The sequence below is a fragment of the Eubalaena glacialis genome, chromosome 1, assembly GCF_028564815.1.
Source record: "Eubalaena glacialis isolate mEubGla1 chromosome 1, mEubGla1.1.hap2.+ XY, whole genome shotgun sequence".
Lineage (NCBI taxonomy): Eukaryota > Metazoa > Chordata > Mammalia > Artiodactyla > Balaenidae > Eubalaena > Eubalaena glacialis.
Window position 1 is genome coordinate 65,984,970 of NC_083716.1, and position 20,758 is coordinate 66,005,727.

General features: G+C 36.6%; 1 protein-coding gene across 2 annotated transcripts in view; it reads left to right on the forward strand.

The window, feature by feature from the left end:
- The first annotated feature begins 719 nt into the window (after positions 1 to 719).
- Positions 720 to 20,758, forward strand: part of LOC133096167 (DNA replication ATP-dependent helicase/nuclease DNA2) — an 89,115-nt gene continuing 69,076 nt past the window's right edge. For both annotated transcript variants that reach the window (XM_061197652.1, XM_061197661.1), the window contains exons 1-4: positions 720 to 931; positions 6,553 to 6,645; positions 11,172 to 11,305; positions 12,030 to 12,093. In XM_061197652.1, the coding sequence (XP_061053635.1) occupies positions 811 to 931; positions 6,553 to 6,645; positions 11,172 to 11,305; positions 12,030 to 12,093 (412 nt within the window). In that variant the 5' untranslated portion in view covers positions 720 to 810. The remainder of the gene's footprint in view (positions 932 to 6,552; positions 6,646 to 11,171; positions 11,306 to 12,029; positions 12,094 to 20,758) is intronic.

The following is a 20,758-nucleotide window of genomic DNA, read 5'->3' on the forward strand; positions in this document are numbered from 1 at the left end:
TAAGGGGTGGTTTGAAAAAAAATAGTCTTGTAATACAGCGGGGTCAGGGAGAAGAAACTGGGAGGTTCCTGAGAGTTTAGGAGTTGGTGGGGAGTAGAGCGGTGGAATTTGAGAGCTAAGCACAAAGCACAGATTCAGAAAGTCCTGGCAAGGCAGAAGTATTTGTGTAATTCGTAGGGCCCCAAAGAAAGAAGAACTTGCTTTAGCAATTATTTCTTTGGCAGAGGGGTTGGGGGTGGAATAGAAGCTTAGTGGGGGGGGGGGGTTGTTAGGGAGGCAGAATGTGAGGTTCAGCGATAAGATCTGAGAAGGCAGAGCTGATCAGGTGGGAGACAGTGCAATTTCAGAAGTTCCTGGAAAGAGTGAGGAACCAAAGGTTGGTTCTGCAAAGGGTTCATTTTGGGGAGGTCAGAAGGCAGCCCGATGGACGGTTACATGTCGATCGATGATCAGTATGGGTTGATGGACGGGGGAGAGATTTCTGAGGTGGTGGGTTTTGGAAGGACCTTCTCGCTGGCCATGCTTCCCTTCTTCCGCCTGTAACAGAAGACGCCTGCACAGCGAGGCCAGAAGTAGAGATGCGGGGCGAGGCTGGGGAGCGGGGGGGAGGCGTCCAGCCCCGGCGACTCCCGCTTCGGGCCTTGACCCAGGCCCCGCCCCTGGCCTACGCCATCAGCCAGCGCCGCGCCGCCCGTGGTGTTCCGTCCCGCCGTGCGGCGGTCGGTGCCCTGTCACCGCCTGCTCTGGCCATGGCGAGGGCCCTTGGGTTATAAATTGGCGACCGAAGCTCCCGACGCGGCCCTGGTCCTGATGGCGGCGGCGGCGGCCCTGGCAGCGGCCGAGCCACCTCCCGCGATGCCGCAGGCGGCAGGAGCCGGAGGGCCAGCTGCCCGCAGAGATTTCTACTGGCTGCGCTCCTTCCTGGCCGGAGGTGGGTTTCCGCCGGGAGGACCTGGCCGCGCACGGAGTGGCCGGGGCGGGATCCGGGGCAGGTCGGGTGTATGCGGCCGCGATGACATTCTTGGACTCTGGCTGCTCCAATGCCCTGCCGGGTGTTTGCCCGGACCCGCTGTAACCTCTAAGAATCCCTTGACTAATGACAGCAGGATCCTGGGGAGGAAGGGCCTCGAGCTGTCGAGGAGCGGCTGGAGCCGTGGAAGGGCTGAACCAGGCACCCGTTCTTCAGGGTTGGATAACAGGAAAAAGAGGGGAGTCCCTTAAAGGACGTCAGGGTTTCAGTGAAACATGCTGGGCACTCCTTTCTTTTATAAAGACTGTGCACGACCGAGTGTAGAATTGGATTTTGCTGTTTGCTTAAAAGAAAATAAACATTGGAGGTCAGCTTTTTAAGGATGACTGGGAAATTGTGCAAAACTGTCTACAACCAAAACTGGTTCCGGTGATTCTAGAAAACTGTGCCACAGGTACTTGACAGGTAGCTGGTGCAGCCCTACTATTGGGGTGACTGTCGGGCCAGAAGTTTCATATTGTCTCTCAGAAATTTCTTCTGCTTTCCCATAAAGAGGTGTTTCAGTCTCTACCCTCTCTTAGTTGACTGTCTGGGTTGTCATCACTTAATTATTTGTAAAGGCTGGGAATTTTTAAAATTCCACATTATGAGGACTTGTAGAAAGATATCTGTACGCTGCAATAGTATTAAGAATTATTTTGTTCTGCTGATAAAAAGGACATTCATTTATTTATACAAGGAATATTTGAGCGTCTGCTACATGCCCAGTGTACATCAGGGAATAAAACAAAGATCCTAGAGTTTACATTGGTTGGGGACTTGTTGTGAGAAAGGCGATAAGCAAAATGAAAAAATAAGTTATATAGTATATTAGAACATGACGAATGGAATGGGAAGAAGTAAAAAGGAGAATGGGGCAAGGAAATGGAGAGGCTACGTGGGTACAGTATTAAATAGGATAATTCGTGATAAGTCTCATTGGGAGGATGACACTTGAGCAAACTTGAAAAAGTGAGGGAGTTTAGCAAGTTGATGTCTAAGAAGGAGCCTTCCAGGTGGGGAGAAAAGCTAAAGCAAAGTCTTCAAAGTCACGGAGGACCTTATCGGTTCAAAGAACAGCAGTGAGACCTATGTGGCTGGAGCCAGGTGGTGCTGATGGGGGAAGGAGGTTAGAAAGTTAAAGGGGGCAGGAAATGAAGGGTCTTGTAAACCACTGTAAAGATTCTAACTTTTACTTGGAGTGAAGTAGGGAGCCATAGCAGGTCTTTAGTAGAGAAGTGACATGATATGACATGTTTCCAAAGGATTACTTGGGCTGCTCTGTGGAGAATAACTGCAGGGATGTAAATATGGAAGCAGGGAGACCAGTTTGGTGGTTATTGCAGTAATTCAGATGATAGATGATGGTGGCTTGGATCAGGTTAGTAGCAGGGGAGGTGGTGAAAAATTGTGATAATCTGGATATAGATAGAATAAATGATTTTCTGACAGATTAGAGATGGGTAAAGAAGAGAAGTCAAGGGGGACTTATTTTGGTTTGAGCAGCTGAAAGGATGAAGTTGTCATTGACTGAAATGGAAAGCCTGTAGTTGGAACAACGTTCATGATGGTTGTTGGGGGAGATCAGGAATTCAGTTTTGGACATGTTACATTTTGTGATGTTGACTAGACATTGGAGTAGAGTCTTGGTAATGTGTAGGCAAGGTTAGCAACCAGGTAATGCAAATTGGTACAACCTCTTTGGAGAACTGGCTGGGTAGTTATCTATGAAGCTGAACATTTGTATACCTGCAGTTGATCTAGCAGTTGTATGATCCAGCAGTTCCACTCCTAGGTATATACCAAACATATCTATTTCTGCTCTTATCTGTGATATTCATAATATCCCCAAAGCAGAATCAACCCAAATGTCCATCAGTGTTAGAACGTATAACAAGGGACTTCCCTGGTGGTCCAGTGGTTAAGAATCCACCTTCCAGTGCAGGGGACACAGGTTCAATCCCTGGTCGGGGAACTAGGATCCCACCTGTGGGGTAACTAAGCCCATGCTCCACAACTATTGAGCCCGTGCGCCACAACTAGAGAGCCCGCGTGATGCAACTATAGAGCCCACATGCTCTGGCCACAACTAGAGAGAAGCCTGCGCGCTGCAACGAAGAGCCTGCGTGCTGCAACTAAGACCCAATGCAGCCAAAAATAAATAAATTAATAATTTTTTTTTAAAAAAAAGAATGTACAACAAAATATGGTATAATCATACAGTGAAATACTATGCAGCACTGAAAATGAGTAAATTCCCACCACACCAACAATGTGTATGAATCTCACAAGCATAATGATGACCAGAAGAAGCCAGATACAGTGTATACTGTGTGATTTTATTTGTATAAAGTTCAAAAACAGCCAAAACTAAATCCATGTTGTTAGAACTCAGAAGGCTGATTGGTTGTCTCTGAGAAGGAGCAAATAGTGATTTGAGGAGAGGGACTTCTGGGAGGCTGGTAATGTTCCATTTTTTGATTTGGGTGGTCTTTATGTGGGTGTATTCACCTTACTGTAATTCATTAAGTGGCATACTTGTGATTTGTGCACTTTTCTCTATGTATCTTACACTTTACTACACAAAATCTATTAAGAGGAAGAAAAATTGGAGACAGCAAGTATAGGAAACTCTGCAATGGAATCTTGATTAAGCTGTGTACTTTTTAGAACCTTGCACAATATTTTTGTTTGTTTTTATAGTTTTTTTAAACATCAGGTTAATTAAAGTATAATTTATATACAGTAAAGTTCACCCTTTTTTGTGTGTACAGTTGAATGAGTTTTGACAAATGTGTTTTGTAATGACCACCACAGTCAAGATATAGAATAGTTCCATAACCCCGAATTATTTCCACTTTCCTTTGTACTCATGCCTTTCCTCTCATCTCCAACCCCTGGCAGCCACTGATCTGTTTTCTGTCTCTATAGTCTTTCCTTTCCCAGAATGTTATATAAATGTAATCATACAATATGTAGTTTTCTGAGTCTGGCTTCCTTCACTTAGCAAAATGCATTCAAGTTTCATCCATGTTGTATGTATCAGTAGTGTGCTCCTTTTTGTTACTGAGTAGTAGTATTCCATTGTATGGATTTACCAGTTTCATCTATTGTGAAAATTTGCTTTGTTTTCTAGTTTTTTGTTATTTGAATAAAATGGGTATAAAAAGTTGCACACAGATTTTTATAACCATTATAGGCGCTCCTGGTCCAAGTGATAATGAGAAAATACCATTGGGCAAGTTACTTAACCTCCCTTTGCCTCAGTTTCCCCATCCTTTAAATGGGAAAATAAGAGTACCTACCTCAGAATGTAATTGTAATGATTAAATGAGAAAGTACCTGTAAAAGCCTTGGCACAGTGCCTGCAGTTGAATCGCTTAGCCTAGTACCTAGTACAAAGGAAACCATACGTGTTTTTTATTGGTGATTAGCAGTGGTCTTTGGCAAATATCTTTTTTTTTTTTTAAATAAATTAATTTATTTATTTTTGGCTGCATTGGGTCTTCATTGCTGCATGCGGGCTTTCTCTAGTTGCGGTGAGCGGGGGCTACTCTTCGTTGTGGTGCACAGTCTTCTCATTGCCGTGGCTTCTCTTGTTGCGGAGCACTGGCTCTAGGCGTACGGGCTTCAGTAGTTGCGGCATGTGGGTTCAGTAGTTGTGGCTTGTGGGCTCTAGAGCGCAGGCTCAGTAGTTGTGGCGCATGGGCTTCGTTGCTCCGCAGCATGCAGGATCTTCGCGGACCAGGGCTTGAACCCGTGTCTCCTGCATTGGCAGGCGGATTCTTAACCACTGTGCCACCAGAGAAGTCCTCTTTGGCAAATATCTTAAGTTCAGAAGTTCAAAATGAAGATAAAGGCTACTTGACCTTACTCAGTGGACTTTTGTGATGATTAATTGAGCTATAAAGTGATGTGATAAGCAAGTGAAGATATTATTAAAGGAAACTACTTATTCAACAGATTCTAAATAATTTTTATATGGTTATTTCATAATGAATGGGAAGATAATAATATAAAAAATTATTCTGAAACCAAATATACCCGAATGAAAATTATTTTTAGCTTATCCTCAATTTTGAGTGGCCATGACTGTTATTTCCATTAGTTCAGATAAGAGATGCTTGATATAGAAACTTATATGTGGATTTAATATTTGAGTACAAATAGGCATTTTATTTTTGGGTATTTCAGAATATGCATTTTAGGATCAGTTACATGCTGAGCTATTAAGTAAATGTGTGTGGATTTTGAGTGATTTTGTCTTATATTTTTAAAAGTTTGTAAAGTAAGACTCTTCATTCATTCAATAAACAGGTATCCAGTACCTGTTAGGTGCCAGGCCCTGAACTGGTCTCTGGGGACACAGTAGTAAAGAGACTCACAATATCCCAGTCCTCTTGTACCTTCCTTAACAAACATGCAATGATGAAGAGCTTAACATAACCATAAAAAAGGCACGAAGGACTTTTTTGTCCACCTTTTTATAATAGTAACAACTCATTTGTTTGAGTGCTTACTACATGTAAGGTACTTTACAAAAGTGTCTTAGATGGTTCAGGCTACTATAACAAAAATACTGTAATCTGGGTGACTTATAAACAACAAACTTCTTTCTCATAGTTCTGGAAACTGGGAAGTCCAAGGTCATGGTGCCAGCAAATATCTGGGGAGGACCTGCTTCCTCATAGCTGGTGTTTCTACATGGTGGAAGGGGCCAGGGATCTCTCTGGGGCCTCTTTTTTTTTTTTGGCCGCACCGCACAGCCTGCGGAATCCTAGTTCCCCGACCAGGGATCGAACCCGTGCCCCCTGCAGTGGAAACACAGAGCCTTAACCACTGGACCTCCAGGGAAGTCCCTCTGGGGCCTCTTTTATAAGGGCATTAATTCCGTTCATGAGGGTCCTAATCACCTCCTCTAATACCACCTCCCACCTCTAAATACCATCACTAGGAATTAGTTTTCAACATATGAATTTTGAGGGGACACAAACAGTCTGTAGCAAAAAATCTTTATGTATTGTCACCTTAGAAGCGTGCCAAGCTATTAGGGCTCACCTGGATTCTGATTTATGCTAAAGCCCATGTATGCACTTTACAGTCATCCACATGTCTACACAGTGGCATGTGGTAGGGACCAAATACATAATTGCTGAGTGGATAAATGAATGACTGAATTTTACGGGTGAAATTCGATTATTTCAATGAGAAGTCATCCGGAAGAAGAAGATGTTATTTCAAACAGAGGCTTATAGGTGGGTAAATCCCTCCAAGTGTCCGTCTCCATAACCACATTTAGCAAGATTCCAGTGTTCATCAGGAATTAGGGGGCAGATTTACACTCTTCAAACTTATTAAGTCTGACATGCTCAATAATTAAATTGTAGAGAATGGGGGCCCATCATCTATATATCCCTGCTACTGGGCAGTTCTACCCATGGAGATCAAATTAGAGATTAGAGGGTGTGCTAGCCTCTAAATAATGATTTCCATCTGGAAAGAAATGGTGTGGAATTTCTTCCTGATCTTTTCAAATTTTTTAGGTATTGCTGGATGCTGTGCCAAAACAACAGTTGCTCCTTTGGATCGAGTGAAGGTTTTATTACAAGCTCACAATCACCATTACAAACACTTGGGTGAGTTAATGGATGCTAAAGAGAAAAACGAAAATGTTATCCATCTGCTGTCTTCGTTTCTAGTTGTGAATTATAGTGGAAAGAGGACACAAAAGGGAGTTCAAGTTTGGGGGCAGATTTTACGAGGGATGTATCTCTTATCCATTTTAATCGTTTCATTTGCAATAGTGGTTATATATGTTTATCATTTTAGGGTACTAATGTACTCTAAAATCTTTGAATCATTGAAGTAAGTACTACATATTTGTTTATTGAGCTTAACAAATCACATCCTTAATGGACACACATAATAGCTCAGCTTGATTTAAAAAAAGGAAATCCAACTAGTGATAGAGATAAGGTTTATTCCTTTAAACACTTAAGCATGTGTTGCAGATGTCTTAGGGCAAGCAGAATCCAATGCAATTAGTATATATGGATAAACTTGCATTGTTAAAAAAAATATCGAGTCCTTAGTTGTTCCTTGTAAACATAAAAATCAGCTATTATAATTAACATGGACACTCTAATATATCATTGGTGGGAGTAAGGATTTTTTATAGCCTTTTTGGAGGGCATTTTGGTAATATGCATCAAAAGTCTTGAAAAGATACATATTCTTTGGCCTTGCAATTCTAGTTCTAGGAGGTTGTTTCAAGAGAGTAATCAGAAATGTGCTCAAATATGTATATACAAGAATCAAAGCATTTTTTATGTTGGTTAAAAAAAAAAAAGAGCCAACCAAAATGTTTAATAATAGGGAATTGGCTAAGTTAAATAATAAGTATTACTTAAATAAGTAAGTCCATATAATAGACTATTTTGCAATCGTAAAAAATTGTAAAAGAATATTAATTGACTAGGAAGAATGTTCATAATATATTAGTTAAATGAAAAAATATTGCAAATGGTTTAATCTATTGCATTTTATCTAAGTAAACGTGTTTAGACAAAAGGCTAGAAGGAGAAATATGAACATTAAGTGGTTAATTTTCAGTGGTGAGATTCTAGGTAATTTTTTTCCTCTAAGCTAATTTGTAATACATGTTGAACATATATTAAATTTTCAATTGGAGGGAAAAAGGTTTAAAAGAAAAAATTTAATGTGGATAGAGACCAAGAAAGAAGTTAGGTCAAGGCAACTAACTCATACCACTCCATTGCTTTACAGTTTCATGCTTCAGTAATGGGAATGATGTGTGCTCTGCATGATCTATGCATCATTTTTAAGAAAGATATTTAACAGAGTGAATAAGAATCAATTATTTTAACAATTGGGTTTTTTAATGTGATTTTATATTTATCGTCTCATTTTCCTGTCAATATTTTTAATACAAAGTAAGTCTGTTCTTTAAATTGAAAGAAAAATTTTGCTAATATCTTTGTGTCCAGAAATGAATTCTATATCTTCACAGTGTACTGCTCATGTATAGAAAGAATCAGACCTTTGAACTTATTGAGAGATTATGTAAAACTGGAAAGGAAGGAAATGATTTTCTTTTGTAGTCTAAATTGAGGGTGAAAAGGAGATGAATTATATTACCCAATATCTCGTGGTGTTTGACAGTGACCCAGCATATGAATGTCTGAGCGGTATTGTTTTATTCTTTTAAACTTCTCCCCATGCTGATGTATGTTGTTTTGTTTTCTGATTTGTGATCGTTAGTTTACATATTCACATTAGATTTCACGCTCTACAGGGCTGCATGCCACGGGTTACAGTGTACCCTACAAGGCATGCAAAATTTGAAACAGAATTCCTGTAGTGCAACAATGAACTATTGGTGTAGTGTATGGAGTTTCCTGTATCTTTATACAAGCCAAAAGAAAAGTATTAGTGGCTTATTAATTTATTTTAAAAATATTGTTGGGCATTTTATTCTAGGTGCCTCCCTTTTTACATGCATAAGATAGTTTTTCAGTTTTGCTTAAATTTAAAAACATGATTTTTCACAGTCAAAGATGATAAAGATATGCTATTGAATAAAACTTTTACTTTAGCTTCTTTTAAAAAGTGTATGGCGTTATTTCCAAGGCATCAAAAACTACTTTTTATTTTGAATCAAAATTATTGTGGCCAAATGAAAAGGAAGGGGTATAATTAGAATTTCTTCTTCCCCAATTTGCACCGAGTGTAAAGAATTTTTTCCTGTAATATATTAAAAATCTTTGACCTCCATTTAACTTTTTACAGTCAATGTGATGTAAAAACAGGTAGATGAATCATAATAGGATTCTTTAAAAATCCTTTAAATTTTGTTATTTTTACATTTTATTTATTTTTATTTTTTGAACGTATAATATTTTCACAAGTTCATAATTCAAAAAGTACAAAAGCAAATGTCTTCCTCCTTGTCCTCTCATTAGAATCAAGCATTTACAGTTTTCTTCCATTTTCCTTCAGAGCTTATGTATATATACACAAGCATATGCTTATATTTTACCAACTGTTAGTTCCTTGTAATCCTATGTTGACAAAATAAAGATACAGAAAAGGATCTAAATAACACACAAGCTTGATATAACATAGACAAGAGGACTTTGCACCCTGCAGAGAATACATATTCTTTCCAAATATGCTTGTAACACATGCAAAAATTGGTTCAGTGTTATGCCGTAAAGAAAATCTCAATTTCCCAAAGTAAAAATAGTACAGACTATAGGTTGAAGGAGAAAAATAACGTAATTATCTCAATGGATATTTAAATGCCATTCGAAAACATTCAACATCCAGTCTTCCTCTGTTTGTCTTTCTGTGTTATTTTGTTTTAGGTGAGATTTTTGTGAAAAGCATTTGGTTAGACATTGCCTTTTAACAGAATTTGAGAGTCTTTGGCTTTTAATAGAAGGATTTATATCTTTTAGATTTTTTTTTTCAATCATAGATTTATGTTTTCTGTTCATTGTGCTTTTCTTGTATCCTCCCCAGCCACCCTCCCCTGCTCCTTGTTTCCTGGATTTCCTTTTTTTAAAAAAAATTTTATTTATTTATTGGCCCCATGGCATGTGGGATCCTAGTTGCCCCCCTCAGGGATCGAACTTGTGCTCCTCTGCACTGGAAGTGCAGTCTTAACCACTGGACCACCACGGAAGTCCTTGGATTTCCTTTTTTTGAAATAACTTTATTTCACTTCTACTAATGATTTCTCTTTAAATATTTGTAACAATCAAAGAGTTTTAGAGAATAATATAATAAACATATGGGGAGCTGTGCAGAACTTCAGAAATAAACATCATCAGTACAGTTGAAACCTCCTCTCTCTCATCGTCAGCCTTCCTGTTCCTGCTAGGTGGCCACTGTTCTAAGTTTGATTACCCTTAAATTATTACAAACACATTTGAATAAAATTAAACTGGGCTTATCATTAGTCTTCTCTTCCAGCAAGAGGATGTCTTTGATAGAATTTTTTTTAGGGAGGGGTGAATATATTTAGTTGTATTATTCATGTATTTTGGAAGAACTTTATATTATACATATAGCTGTATGTGTGTATATATATATATATATATATATATATATAGTAGAATTCTATTTTTTTTTTTTTCCCCTGGCCGCACCACGTGGCTTGCGACATCTCAGTTCCCCGACCAGGGATTGACCCCGGACCACGACAGTGAAAGCCTGGAATCCTAATTGCTAGGCCACCAGGGAACTTCCCAAATAGAATTCTTTTTAATACATTATTAGTCCACTTAGATATCTGCTTATTAAAAATGCTTTTAGAGTATATCTTTTCTTGGATGTTAGTAAGTACCTACAGTTTTGATTTCTGCGAAGGGATCAAAAGGTTACTTGAATTCTAAACTTCGAAATGAGCCCAGTGATTTACTTTCATATTTGATCTAATTTTTGTTTGAAAAATTTGGAAAGGAACCTAAATTTAAATAGTTTAATATTGGAATTTAAATAGTTTAATAATGGAATGTAGAAGTCTGTACTGCAAATAGGATTAGTGATTGACATTATTAGAATAATAAACATATCAGTATATCGGATCAGAACTCAGGCCTTTGTTTATCTGTATTCCTAATTAAAGTATACTACTAATGAAAATTTGCCCCCCAATTTAAATAGTTTTTTAATTGGTAGGTTTTTTATTTGTTTCTTTTATTTAGCAGCTTCTTTCATAAACAAACCACACAGGTATCTGGGTCAGTCTGGGAAACCTTCCTTCGTCCTTCCAGATAGTCATCCGCAGTGCATTATCTGGATGTTGAATATATTTCTATTAATATTCTTTTAGGTTGCTAGAGATTAATATAATTTACAATAATTATAAATATAATTTACTATAATTCATAGCTGTTCTTGCTATAGTATGTTTTATATTTTTACATGAGGAATATTTACATAATTTGGACATATGATGTATTTTAAGTAGCTTTAACTGTTATACAGAAATTACTGTTCATGTAATTCCTCAAGCAAAATTATATCATGAATGATGGCATAGTAATCTTTATCTGTGATTGTCATGAAAATTTGAATTTAGGTAGTTTTCTCTGTTTTAATAGTATTTTTCTTCTAAAAATCTTTTTAAAAATAGGAGTATTTTCTGCATTGCGTGCTGTTCCCCAAAAGGAGGGATACCTTGGATTGTATAAAGGGAATGGTGCAATGATGATTCGAATTTTTCCTTATGGTGCAATCCAGTTTATGGCATTTGAGCATTATAAAACGGTACTTGAACCTTTATCTTGTTTTCCTCTTTTGTGTCTTTGAATATCGTACTTAATTGACAAGGCATTTGCTTTGACCTTTAAAGTTACTTTGGATGAATGGATAAAGTAATGCCTTTTTGAAAGACTAAGGCTTGTGATAGTTTAAGTTTTTAAATATAACTTGGTTTTGGAGTTATCTGTTCCAGGATTGTTAGTCATTTTTGAGTAAATTGTTTATGTTCATACTTATGAAGAAGAGCCAAAGTATCCTTCAAGTAGCTAATAATAAATCCATAAAATATTAATAGCTTTTTGATATGCTTTTTGTTTCTCAGTTGTAGGAGAGGAACATTGCAACTTTGGATTTTCTTATTAAATAAACTAGTGAGACCATATTGTGAAAGTCTGTTTTTGAGTAATGCTGTAAGTTAACAGCTTTTCCCATCATACTAAGTTTCTCTTTTCTGGCTGACTGAAAGTTTATTCTCTCAAACATCTTAACACAGAAAAGAGTTTAATGAATTAAATTTCATAGGGTATCTTAAGAATAATTTTTTAAAAATTATCATAGGGTATCTTAAAATGAAAAGTAAGCAGTATCAAGACTTCACTGTCTATAGTAGCATTTTATTCCTACTACTCCCATTCACACTTTAAGTATTTGTGGTCATCAATGTGTAATATAGTACATTTGGCAAGATTGCTTCTGTAAAAGTGCATAATTTGATGTTTTTGGTTTCTAGTTAATTACTACAAAACTGGGAGTTTCTGGTCATGTACACAGATTAATGGCTGGGTCCATGGCAGGTAAGAGGAGTGGGTAATTTTTTGTTTTTAACTGAAGTAGAGTTGATTCACAATGTTGTGCCATCTCTGCTGTACAGCAAAGTGAGTCAGTTATACACATAGAGACCTTCTTTTTTTTATATTCTTTTCCATTGTGGTTTATCACAGGATACTGAATGTAGTTCCCTGTGCTATACAGGCGTGGGTATATTTTATTTCTGCAAATTAATTTTCTATTAAAATACTTAATTTGCTTTAGGTAATATGTGTGACATTGATTAAGTAGCACACATTTGTTATCTTCCTATGCTCAATTATGCAAGAAATCATTAATATCCCAACTCAGAGTGTTTTACAGTAGGAGATGCAAGGAGTAGTCTAAACTTACAGCTATGTGAAAATCATACGTTCCCTTTGACAGTTCTCCTTCTGGAAATGTTTATTTTTTTCTTTCAAAAAATTAAAAAAAATTATAATGACTATAGTAATACATATTCCTATACAATGAAAATAGTTCTGCTCCCTAGAAGCAATCACTATTAGCAGTTTCTTATGTGTGCTTTTTTCCAATACTATTCTATAGGATTAGAACTTTTATAGTTATCTTAGGACTCTCTTCTGTATCAGTACATAGATCTTTCTTAATTTTGTGAAGAACTGTGTTATATTCTACGGTAAAAATGGCCCATTATTTATTTACTCAGTCCCCTATTGATTGACGTTTGGGATATTTAAAATTTTTGTTTTGCAAATAACACATTGTACTTGTGTGAATATATCTGTAGAATAATTTTCAGAAGGGAAATTACTTTATCAGAGGATATGTGTATTTAATTTTTGATAAACCTTTCCAAACAACTGATCTCCATAATGCTTTCAGTAGCCCTTTCCCCTACATACCATATCAACACTGGGCCTTATTAAATTTTTAGTATTTGGCAATTAATTATGAGTAAGGTTGATCAGCTTTTCAAATATTTATTGACCATTTGTATTTCTTACTTTCAGTCTTGAATTGTTTCTATTCTTTAAATATTCATTTTTATGAGTTTGGGAATTAAGACATTATTTTTTTTTCTGTCAAATGTTGCTATTATTTTATTTCCCAGTTCTAGATTTGTCTTTTAACCTTATTTGTGATTTTTTTGGAAAAATCATCCAAAAGTTCTCCCCCATATAGAAGTATTACATAGCCAAATGGGTTAGTCTTTTCCTCTGTGGCTTCAAAATTTTTTGAATTGTATTGAGAAATGCCTTCCCCATTCTAAGATAAAAACATTTATTCATGTTTTCCACTAAAACTTTTTTTATATTGATTTTTTTTTATGTTAGATTTTCATTGTTTTTTTGTTTCTCACACCAAAAGGTAATTTAAGTATGTAGCAATAGAAGAGTGGTAAAAAAAATCCATGTCAGAATTCTATACTTCCAGTACTAGATTTTTTTTTGTACATTTGTAGAATTGTATTTATTGACAGAGAAGGATGTTTACATCATATGTAGAAAGAAAGGAAGTTAAAAAAGATAATGTTTAATATGCTATATCATATTTTGGTTTTTAAAAAGTAAATACATATGTAAATATTCATTAAAAAAACATCTGCAAGGTTATAAACCAACACGTTAACAGTTTTTATTTCTGCTAATGGAAATAAGACCATTGGAAGGTGGTATATCAAAATCTTAACTATGTGGTTATCACAAGGTTTGTAGGATTTCAGTTGCATTTTTTGGACCTAGATTTATAATGTCCAACCTGACCTACCTTATCCATGGTTTTGCCTTACGCAATGTTTATTTAACTCTTTTTGACTTCTGGCAGACTGACCCAAGATCAATAAGTATTAAAAATAACCAGGAATAGTATCTAAAATATTTGGCAAACCAACCGTAGAGGTACTAACAAATAGGACAGGCTCTGAAAGCCTCCAACTAACTTTTTCATGGCTGGATCAGGAGACGGTATGTGGTGGTGGTGGGAGCTCTGGTTGGGGGAGAGGCTACCAGAGTCATGATGCGGGAGATCTTGGAAGCTGGAGCAACAGCTATTTGTCAACTGCTATAGAAATATTTTAGTATTTTACACTGGCATGGCAGTGCTGGTGAGTAACATTAGCTAGCATGTATTGTTCACTTGCTTTGTACCCTTCACAGACCTGAGCACTTGCCATGTAATCTTTGAGTACTTGACATGTAGGTCACAGAAAGATACTGTGAGGAAAGTGCTATGATTATCTCTCATTTTACAGAAGGAAAATTTTAGTAAAGTTTCCAAATCTTAAAATTTATGATTTCTTACATCACTTAAAAATTTTTTTGTCTCTTAAATTTGATTTTATAAGTGACAGGTCAAATTCTTTCTTTTAAGGTTGTAGGAAAGATGAAGTAGGATTATGAATATGAGTAAAATCCTAAAGACTTTGTATTATTTCCTTTTCGTGCACTTGATTATTTCTTGACTAGCATGTTCAAATGGTGCTTTTAGCTTCATATTTCTGAAATGGAAGACATGTTAACATCAAGGTTTCAATATACACTAGAAAATAATAATAAACCAAAGGAACTTCAAGTATAAATTTTAATTTTTAAAGAAAAGAGTTTTAAAAAATTCTAGCTATTATAGATAAGACTAGTGCTTCCATTAACCAATATTTCTCTTTTTATTACCATGTTTAAGTAATTATAATTTACATTTTGCTTTTATGATTTTAAACAGTTGAAATAAATGTTCTGCTTAGTTTTATTTATATCTGGTATCTTTGCTTCTGTACCTTTGGTGGTCTTTGAACATAAGTTTGGAAATTTTATATTTGCCAAAATTAAAAATGGTATGTTTTTCATGATCATTTCAACAGAGCTTATTTTAAAGCTTTTTTGAACTTCAACCTTTTCCCTCATCCTACAACTACAATCCAGTACATGTTGAATCTCAGTCATTCAAAAAGGAAAAACTAGAGACTGAGAATCAAGGTTTGTATATTTAAGGAAGGCCTTCTTCTCCTTTCTTTCTGTATGTTTCACTTGTTTGAAATAAATCTTGATCTGCCAGTTCCTATGAAACTAAGAGTGACAGGATAGAGAAGAGGAAAAAGAAGGAAGTTGTCAGAAACCAGAAGCAATGAGCTGAGTTCTGCTTGTGGCCGTTTCTGGTCTACTCTAGTTGAGAGCTTGGCCTAAGGCTGGGAGGTCAAATGGACAGAACACTTACTGCCTGGGATCGTGGCTTGCCTCCATTACATACATGTCCTTTGACTATGGGCAGGTCATCTGAGCCTTCCATAATTCATTTATCCATTTGTTAAAGTAGAACTTATGATTGCCCAACTCCCTTTCTTTCTTAGTTGTTCTGAGGGTCAGAGTAGAGAATTCTGTGAAAACATTCTGAAAGATCTGAGGTCCTCCATAAGTATGGGGGGATGTTATTAAACCTTCCATGCCAGCGGCCTGTTACATTTCTTGAGCCAGCCACTTGAATTCCTTATTCCTCAGAAAACGAACAACCCAATCAAAAAATGGGCAGAAGACCTAAATAGACATTTCTCCAAAGAAGACATCCAGATGGCCAACAGGCAAATGAAAAGATGCTGAACATCGCTAATTATTAGAGAAATGCAAATCAAAACCCCAATGAGGTGTCACCTCACACCAGTCAGAATGGCTATTATCAAAAAGTCTACAAATAATAAATTCTGGAGAGAGTGTGGAGAAAAAGGAACTTAATGATGTGGTAGTTTTAAAAAGCATTGACAGAGTCATCATGAAGTGAATCAGAACTTAGTTGGAGGGACTTCCCTGGTGGTCCAGTGGCTAAGACTCTGCGCTCTCAATGCAGGGGGCCCGGGTTTGATTCCTGGTCAGGGAACTAGATCCCACATGCTGCAACTAAAGAACCCGCGTGCTGCAACTAAAAGATCCCACGTGCTGCAACTAAGACCCAGCGCAGCCAAATAAATAAATAAATGTTTAAAAAAAAGAACTTAGTTGGATATCCCCAAACTTACTTTACAGTGCAGTATTGTTTCTTGTTTGAACAATATAAGATGTCATAATCTTTTCTGTATTTAGGGCTTTTAGACTTTTACGGTTTCTGAAAGTCTAAATCCAGCCTGTAGAGGGCTTCATAATTTTATACTTAGAGTGAAGGGTAAAATATGACTATCAGAAGAATAGTTCTCACCTCCCACTTATTCCAAGGATAAATAAACATTTAAAATCTTAAGGAGTTTTCAAGATTTATCGGAGTACAAAATTATTAAAAATCTTGCTAAATTCTAAAGTTTAAAGTTACATTTAAATCACTGAGTTGCTTTTAGAAATAGTGAACAACAGCAACAACAAAAAACTTTGTAAGTTTTAAACATCCTGGTTAAAAGGTTTTGTTTTTCTTTAGGAAGATTTGATTGCTCAAATTCAAAAGAAATATACCATATAAAAACATGGTGAAGTAAACTGGCCGAAAAATTGTAAAACTAGATCATCAGTTTAGCGTTATAGTAATCATTGGCATTATTTTTACCATTCTCTGATGTACAATTAGGTTATGCCAGTTCCTCAGCCTGACTCATGGTCTTACAGATTTTAAACTAATGCCTCCTTTACCTTTAGAAATTTCTGGATGTCCTCATTTTCTACCAATTTACCGTTTTAATCACTTTGTTAATTCAGTTATTTCATGTTAAGCCACTTGAAACCAGTAAGAAGACAATGAGAAGGCTTGGAGCATGTGAGAAGGAAAGAAGAAATAAATGGAGTCAGGGAGAACAAATAGGAGAGGCAAGATGAAAGTGATCCAGATAGGGAGTAGAAAAAAAATATGGGAGTTGTAAAAATTTACAGAAGCATAAAGAAATAAAATGAATAGTGATGATCTGGGCAAATCCTTGCAAAATCTGATGTTCAACCAAATTGTGTCAGGATGATCAAGCCTTAAAATGGTCAGCCTTTTTATTCTTTTCTATATTTGTTAAACTCCTTAATATGAACCATTTTCAATAAACATGGAACTAGTTTATAGATAATCTCTCCCCATTTTATTTTGTAAAATTTTCCCTTGCAAAATATTTAGCACAAGCTGCAAAAAATTAAACCAAGCTGCAAAATATGTAGTTTTATAAATATCTGGATAATAAGGTATTTGCTGTGACTTAAATGTGATATTATTGCCAAACCTTGTCTTAGGAACATCACATTTGTACTGTATTAGTTTAGATTCAGCTTCAAAGCGGCCATTTAGAAGAGTCACTGCCTTGGCTGCCAGACATGGCTGGTTTGAATACCAATAGATAAAAAAAAAGTTAAATAGTTTGAAAATGAATAGCTTGAAAACAAATGGCTCAGATGAACAGCTCAAAATCAAATTGGTTGAAATGAGGGACTGACATTTCTAATCACTGAACTGATGGAATTTCTGAACTAAAAATTTAAGTTTAGAAAGTACTAAGTAAATGTTTGAGAAAAGAAGATTACAGGGAAGGCAATATATGTTGTGATATGAGCCAGAAAACTTAGTCTCAAATTCTACTGTGTGATACAGAAACTGTGAATTTGGTCAACTCACATAACTACTTTGAGCCTCAATTTTCTACCTTGTAGGATTGTTGGTGCTATTTGGTATGTGAGGATTAGAGGTGGTATTTGTAAAGTGCCTGGTATGGTGTGCTTGGCACATAGTAGACAGTCTTTATTGTTATGTGCAAACTAAAAAAAGGAAGGTTTAAAATATCACTTACAGCTAAATCACAGATAAGTTGATCGTAAATCAGCCTTTCTTCTATGAGTCTAACCTGTTCTGAGTACCATTAGGCTAATCTTGATACAAAGTATTGCTTGCTTTTAAAATTAAACATATTCAAACTGACTTTCTGCTCATTGTCTAAAGGAATTGAGTCTTCGTCATTCTCAAGACAGAACTAAGGGAAGAAAAAGAGAACGAAGGGTTGCATGTGTTTGCATTAAAGTATTAACAGTATATTAGCTGTGTAGATTTTTAGCTCGGAGATAATGTTATAATCACCCAGATAGAGCTGCCATGAGAGATACCTAGATAATAACATAAAGAACGTTGTTTTCTAATCCATGTATAAGGAGTGGCGAACTGATTTAGATTTTTGGGAGAGTGGCAGAAGCTCTGAAAATTAGTATAGATTTAAGTTTGGGCTAATAAAAATGGATGCAAGTTACAGTAGCATTTTCTCAGTAAATGGGGTAAGGTATCTCAGGTCTATTTAAATAATATTAAACAAATACTAAAAATTTAACACTGGGAATTCCTTGGCAGTCCAGTGGTTAGGACTCTGTGCTTCCACTGCAGGGGGCACAGGTTCGATCCCTGGAGAGGGATCTAAGATCCCGCAAGCCATGTGGTACAGCCAAAATAATAATAATACTAATAATGATAGTAATAATAATACAATGTCAAAAAAAATTAAAACTAAAAAGTTAAATTAGGTTAAGAATACAGAAATCACTTAAATTGCCACTTTTATATGACTAGTATGCTATTGTAGGCCAAAGTTGTGGCAAAAAAAATTATATTTTCATTTGGTAAGACTAATAAAAAGATGAAATTATCATGTTAAAAGCCTACAGAGAAAAAGAAAGTCATGACAATACCTCAAGCTCTTCCTTTCCAACCTGGGCCTGGCAGGATGGCTCCTGCAAAGAAGGGTGGTGAGACGAAGCGTCTATCTGCTCACCAACCAGGTCGTGACCAGGGAATACGCCATTAACATTCACAAGCACATCCCTGGAGTGGACTTCAAGAGTGTGCCCCTCAGGTACTCAAAGAGATCCAGAAATTGGCCAGCAAGGAGATGGGAACTCCCAATGTGCTCATTGACACTATGCCTAACAAAGCTGTCTGGGCCAAAGATATGAGGAATATCCCCTACCATATCTGTGTGCGGTTGTCCAGAAAACATAATGATGATGAAGATTCACCAAACAAGCTCTATATGTTGGTTACCTATGTACCAAGGAGGTAACCACTTTCAAAAATCTGTCACCACTTGCAAAAATCTACACAGTTGATGTGGAAGGGAACTGACCACTGATTGTCAAAGAAAGTTATAAAACTGCCCCCCCCCCAAAAAAAAAAGAAAAAGAATGTCATATGAGAAACCAAAATAACACAGAGTGTTTTTTTGCCCATCCAGTGTTGGAAAAATTGTCTAATAATTGAATATTCTACTTGTCTAATAATTATCTAATACTTCTGATAAGTTAGAAGAATAGGACTTATATTCTAACGGATGACATTATAAATCAGCACAATCATTCTGGAAGGCAATTTCTATTAAAAGCCTTATGCATTGTCCTAATAATTCTATTTTAGGAATTTATCCATAATGAAATATTTAGTTATAAGGACATTCATCAAAGCACTGTTTACTATTACAATATCATGTAGCAAATAATGGAGACAACCTAAATGTCTAAGAGGATTGTTTAAATAAATTATAGTACATCCAGGTAATGTTTTTCTCATGTGGAAAGATGTTCACAATATAATGTAAAGCAGGAAAAATTGACTACAAAATAGAATTACACCATTATTGTGGGGTTTTTTTTAATAAATTTATTTTATTTTATTTATTTTATTTTTGGCTGCGTTGGGTCTTTGTTGCTGCACGCGGGCTTTTCTCCGGTTGCGGTGAGCGGGGGCTACTCTTCATTGTGGTGTGCAGGCTTCTCATTGTAGTGGCTTCTGTTGTTGCAGAGCATGGACTCTAGGCATGCGGGCTTCAGTAGTTGTGGCACACAGGCTCAGCAGTTTCGGCTCACGGGCTCAAGAGCGCAGGCTCAGTAGTTGTGGCGCACGGGCTTAGTTGCTCTGCAGCAAGTGGGATCTTCCCAGACCAGGGCTCAAACCAGTGTCCCCTGCATTGGCAGGTGGATTCTTAACCACTGTGCCACCAGGGAAACACATTGTCATGTTTTAAATGTGTGTATGTGTTTAGATGTGTGTAAATGCCCCTGTATAAAAGGTTTGTAATATTATATATTTAGGTGGTTATTACTGGAGGATGAATATATATATTTAAAAATTTTTGATTGTCTATATTTTCTAATTTTTTTACCTTGAGCATATATTTCTTTGGTACTTTACAAAAATAGAAGATTATTTTTAATTTTAAAAATAACTGATACGTAACTATACCTCAGTAAAAAAGATACAAATAAAAATTCAGCTGGGAGACTTCCCTGGTGGCGCAGTGGTTGAGAATCCGCCTGCCAATGCAGGGGACACGGATTCGAGCCCTGGTCCGGGAAGATCCCCCATGCTGCAGAGCAACTAAGCCCAGGCGCCACAACTACTGAGCCTGTGCACTAGAGCCCGCGAGCCACAACTACTGAGCCCATGTGCCACAACTACTGAAGCCCAGGCGCCTAGAGCCCGCGCTCTGCAACAAGAGAAGCCACCGCAATGAGAAGCCCGTGCACCGCAACGAAGAGTAGCCCCCGCTCACCGCAACTGGAGAAAGCCCGCGCGCAGCAATGAATACCCAACGCAGCCAAAAATAAATAAATAAATAAATAAATAAATATTAAAAAAAAAAAATCACCTGGATAGTTTATGGAATTTGAAATCATATATTGATGAAAATCTAGAACTTAATACTAAATTTGTTTATCATGAGATTTTATTCCTAAAATAAATTGTTTCTATGATCTTGGACATTTATAT